General features: G+C 37.7%; 1 protein-coding gene across 1 annotated transcript; it reads left to right on the top strand.

Annotated features, from left to right (window-relative positions):
• The first annotated feature begins 4,929 nt into the window (after positions 1–4,929).
• Positions 4,930–5,765, top strand: LOC121268220. The gene has a single exon (XM_041172379.1). It carries the CDS (start codon positions 5,025–5,027, stop codon positions 5,451–5,453), a length of 429 nt encoding a protein of 142 aa, XP_041028313.1. The 5' UTR covers positions 4,930–5,024; the 3' UTR covers positions 5,454–5,765.

Below are 5,765 nucleotides of genomic sequence, written 5' to 3'. Positions count from 1 at the left end.
TATGTGGATCTTGGGCCTTGCAATAAATGGATTGTTGGAAGGAAGATGGAGATTTAAAAAAGAAAAAAAAAAGTCTGGATAGAAAGACGAGAAGAAAGTGAAAAGAAAAGTTTGTATGCCGTCCAAAATGTACCTGTTAGACCCCCACATTGAGTTGCTTCTAGAGATGTTATACATGTCTTAGTCATGGTGGGGACATGCCTCTTGACTAACCTACAAGCATGCCTTGGTGGTGTAATGACATGCACGGGACGCCCAACATGCATGCATGCGTTAGCCTGCGCGATGACACACATGGAGCGTCCAGAATGAGGGCCAGCGAGGTTAGTGGGCGCCTGCCCATGCGCATGGCATGTGCCACGCGCCCATGCGCCCGACATTGCACACAACATTGTACAAGCCCCTACGCCTTCCTATGCACCACGTGGCTTTGCACGCGCCCAGGTGTCGCAACCCCATGTGCACGCACTCACCCACGGGCAACACAGCACTGCCAGCCCACCTGCCGCACATCAACGAGGTTAGTGGCATGCTTCACAGGCATGCCATCCAGCGCACGGCTCCAGCCTGTGCCTTGCAGGCCAAGCCAGTGGCATGCCACCAGGCATGTCATCCAATGCATGGTTCCAACCCATGCCTTGCAGCCTCAATGCCCAAGCCACCAGTTTGGGCCATGCAGAGCCAGCGCCCAGGCCACCAGCCTGGGCTATGCAGCGCACACGCATGGCTCACCATCAACAAACCATGCCGCACCACTTAGCCATGGATCAGCCCGAATACCACCATGCACCATCCTAGCCCACCATGGGCCCATGCATGCCACGACCAAGCTTGGTCCATGCCACTATCTTTTTTCGTTTTATTTATTTATTTTAATTATTTATTTTCAAGGGACCTATTGGGGGTTTTCAAATTGTATTGCTTATAAATAAGACAACATTCACTTGCTTTAGAATTTTTTGGCAAATTTCCTAGAAGGAATACTATTGTTTGAGAGATCATAAACGGTGCCTTTGCACTTGGACTTTTTGGGTAAAATTCGTGAATCCCAAAGAGAGGATTACACCTTGCAATTGTTATTATCATTTGATCAATATATGAGATTTGTTCAACACTTGTGCAATCCGTGAATCAATTGTTGAATTGTTATATTTGTTCATTCAAGTTCTTAAATATTTTTTCTTTTGTTCTCGGTGTTCTTCATCCTTTTGCTCTTCCAAATCCATTAAACTCTAGAAGTCGACCAATCATAGTGTTTGACACTTTCCATAATTGTTGCTTCATCTTTTCTTGCCCTAGCTGAACATAATACCCTTGCCACATTTAAACCCATTTTCGGCAATCGCTTGCCATATTGGGATTTGACCTAGCCGCCCACTCCCCTTTTCAGATTGGTGTTCCTATAATTTAGGAACCCTAGTTGACCCAATCCACTCCATAGCCGGCCATATCCCATCCATATTGAGTCCCAAGATTTTAGGAACCATTCCTAAAATCTCTCAATCAATCAAACAAGTCAAACATCTTGTGGCCATCCAACCTTAGCCGCCCATCTCCAAACCTTAATTCCAAACCTTGGCCGCCCAACACCATCTTCCAAACCCTTAACCTAAACCCCAAAGTGGTGCCAACCCTAGTTTCACCCATTGCCGTGCGCCCCTTTCCACCATTGAAGCCATACACTTCATCATCCTTTTTGCCATCCATACACCAATTCAAGCCCAAACACCTAATCTCGCCTTACCAAAGTTGTCATCTTTGTGATCGTTGTTCGAGAATCAAGCAAGAGAGGAACGAGCTTTCGGTCATCTCAAGGAAATCCTAGGCGTGGAGATCATAGTATTTAGGGACTTGACCGAGGTCCCTAACAGTACCACTCTAGTGTACCGTTGAAGAATTTTTTTTTTTTTTACTTAGTGATTAAGGAAGTAATTTTAAGTGTATTGATGTATTTTTTTTTATTTTTTAAAAATATTTAAATATATTAAAAAAAGTGAAAAGAAAAAAAACTAAAAAGCAAGAAGCTGTATAAACGAGCAGTGCTACTTAGGCGGCAGAGTAGCACCGCTCTGAAGCAAAATCAAAAACTCTACATTCAGTCAATTGCTGTAGTTTTTTTAATATAAAACAATTGCTAATGCCATGTCAGCGGAGTATGCGAATTTGTCTGCGAATTCAATTGTACTTAAAAGAACTATATTGTAAAATAGGAAATCCTTAAACCGATTATACAAAAATAAATTTATAAATTAATATGATTTGATGTGATATGTCAGATTGTAAAATTAATTTTATAATTCTAAAATAAATTTAATAGATCCCATAAAATCACATTATCAATTTGTGAATTTACTTTTATATAATCTTTTTATATTATGCACGTCCTTATAAAATATAGCAGCAGTTTTGACAAAAAGAAGAAAACTATTGCATTTAGTTTAATTTGGCCACCCGAGCAACTTTGATCATCAAGAAGATCACTACAACAGATAAGGCTTTTGATGTGATTACAACTCGCAGCAAATAACTAGGAAAATGGTGGTAAAAGCCTTCCGCACCGTTTTATACGCAGGTGAAGATAAGGAAAAGGTCTCAAATGATAAAAAAAAATCGCTGGAAAAAAAATCAAGGCAAATATTTTCATTTTGCAGCGAAAATTTTGGTGGCAAAAACTCAAACATGGTCGAAATAGTGCCTCCAATGTGATAAGAATCGTGGCAAAAATCCTCTACATTTGCAGCGAACTCTGTTTCAGAAAATACTACTTATTTGCCACGAACTTGGCTGCAACTAATATGTATTTGGGAAGAACTATTTCGCTTCAAATAGGTCCTCCCCCCCCCCCCCCCCCCCCCCCCACAAAACAAAAAGCTATTTGCAATGAATCTGAATTCGCCAAAAATAGAAAAATAAAACCCACAAAAAAAAAAAAACCAATCGTTTGAATTAAAATCCACAGTAAATGGTCCCAAAACAAGGCAAAAATAAAAAAATTTTAGATTAAAACTCAATATTGGCGATATCCACAGTTTAAATAAATCTAATAAACATATATTAATATGACTGTGCTATTTACATCAATTTGATGACTGCAGCATGCTGTCCTCTGGAAGTTCATTTGGGATAAAATTCCACAATAGGCAGTCCGCAGTAGCGTGTTGTGGCAGATGGGTGATTGACCAACAGCGGCAACCACAAAGTTCCACATAGCAATAAGAAGCTGCAGTAGTACGTAGTAGGCTTTCACTTGAATATTCCTCTCAAACCGTTTGAAATAAGAAATAAAAATAAATCAATTCTAATAACCATAGAGCCCATGAATTTGGAATTAATGAAACTCCAAGCTTAATATAATGAACAAGGTTACCAACCAATAACTTAAATTCAGTAAAACAAACACAGTGATTTAACATCTTTATTAAGTTCCAATAGAGCATAGTCCACTCACTTTAAAGCTAGTGAAACAAGTGGGAATAACAATGAACTGCGAATGCAGTGCTGGCACTAGAACTTGGCAGTAATGGAGGAAGCTATGAAGAAAGAAAGACCTTGAAACAAAGTAAGCTAAGCAGATTTATATGCAAGTTAACAGAAATCTTCGACTGCAAAATTGGCGGTAATGGAGGAAGCTAATTTCACTGCAAAATGCCAATTCTTTTCGCACGGATTAGGTTTGTGTCATCAACTAGGTATTTGCCACCACTGTACATCTTCAAAAAATAAAAATAAAAACTGTGAGAAATGGTCAAATATGTTGTAGTGAGAACAAAGAGTAGTTGACGTTATGCATGCTGCAGCTAGAAGAAGCAAAAACAACATGACTGTCATCATCCTCGATCCATATGATCATTCTCTCTCTCTTGGTAATTTGTTATATATATACATATAAGTCAGGTTGCCGTCCAGTAATGACTGTTGGGTGTCCCACCTAGCACAAATTTATATTTATATTATTTTATTTTCATATTTTTTTAACATATTTAAATATTTTAAAAAAATAAAAAATACATCAATACACTATAAGTCAATTTCTTAATTATTAAATAAAAAAATTTTAAAAAGAAATTTAAATATACAAGCGGTCAAAATGAAGAGATAAACTCAGACGAAAAATTAGCATTTTCCATACATATAATATAGGAAGTGTGATTGGCACAAGAAAATCATGATCACTTTTCAAATTTACCTCCTCAAAGATGATTTTTTATGGCGTTCTCGAGAAATCGGCCAAGTGCATGCATGTGAATTAATTGATGCAATAGGGGATATATATATATATATATATATATATATATATATTAATATATTTTAAACTCGCTTGAATATATTTATAGTCTCTTCTCAATTAGGCCACGCATGCAAGTTTCCAGTGGGCATAAATCAACTATACATTGTGTTTCCCGTGGGCTTGATTCTACATAAAATATATTATAATATACCACTTTTATCAACTATATTCATATTATATATTATTAACAAGCAAAACGCGCGTTGTATATACACATACGCACGCATGTAAAATGTACAAATACTACGTACACATAAAAATCCTAAAGATAAACGTACGTACATGTGCATGAACTTCAGGATACAAGAAGAAGAAATGGGAAGTTGTCTGTGAAAATTAACAAAGCGCACGTGAAGGTATGGACCTGAATCAAATCAAAGCAAGTCAAAGCTAGATTCCGTTTCCATATATTTGTTCATACTCGAGCGATCTGCTCACGATTATAATATTGTATATCTGTGATCATGTACACGGAACATGAGCGTATAATAATTATATTATTTGGTAAACCAACCACTCGGCGAGATTAATGCCATGAAAGCGATTTTTATCTCAATCTACTACGTACATGCCCTCTCATGTGTGATCTCTACGTACGTAGTTTCTTGGAACGTCCCGTTTTCTATCAAACACCCCCACCCATATATAAATAGCTCGAAACTCTGATCTGCCACCTCTCTCTTCTCTCTCTCTCTAGAGAAACTCTAATTAGTATAGCTAGATTTAAAAGAAAGAAATGGGAAACTGTTGTAGAAGTGAACACAGGTCGATGGTATGGGCTGGTGATGACTGGGGATCTCTCATGTCGAAGAAGGAAGAAGAAACTGAAAACACATGCAACATGAAAAAACAGATCAGACTACTTGGTGATCAAAATGGAGCCTTTGGGCCGCCGTCTCCAGCTTCTTCTACCCGCTGCATTACTACTAGTACTAGTAGTAACACTGCTCATGTTACCTGCAGGGAAGTGAAGATCAAGATTACAAAGAAGGAGCTGGTGGAGTTGTTAGGAAGATCAGTGGACGTGCAAGGGTTGTCTGCTAAACAGGCCGTCCTCGCGAGCAGCTGGTTGGTACACGCTGCTGACCGGAGATTTAATAACGTGCTGGCAGAGCATCACCGGCCATGGAGGCCGGCCCTGCAGAGTATTCCAGAGGTTAATTAGTTGAGATTCTACTATTTACAAGTCAGCCTATAAACAACAGTACTCTATGTTATGGAATTTGTAACTAAAATCACGTAAAAAAGAATAATATTAGATACAATTTTAAAATTTTAAATAAATAAATTTCGTACAATTTTTTAAATACTTTCTCAGGATGAGATTTATATTTTAATAAAAGAATGGTACGGAATTTATCTATTTAAAATTTGTATAAATAATTGCTTATTTTCAATTAGATAATTTAAGTAGATGGACATGAAGAGATTAATTTATATCATTCTGTACATTATGATTATTATTATGTTATTTTAT

The sequence above is a fragment of the Juglans microcarpa x Juglans regia genome, chromosome 5S (genome assembly GCF_004785595.1).
Source record: "Juglans microcarpa x Juglans regia isolate MS1-56 chromosome 5S, Jm3101_v1.0, whole genome shotgun sequence".
Classification (NCBI taxonomy): Eukaryota; Viridiplantae; Streptophyta; class Magnoliopsida; order Fagales; family Juglandaceae; genus Juglans; species Juglans microcarpa x Juglans regia.
This window is presented reverse-complemented; position numbering and strand designations above follow the sequence as displayed.

What these genes read in the sequence shown, in the direction of transcription:
- LOC121268220 (XM_041172379.1), top strand. Translation starts at nt 5,025, where the DNA reads ATGGGAAACTGTTGTAGAAGTGAACACAGGTCGATGGTATGGGCTGGT.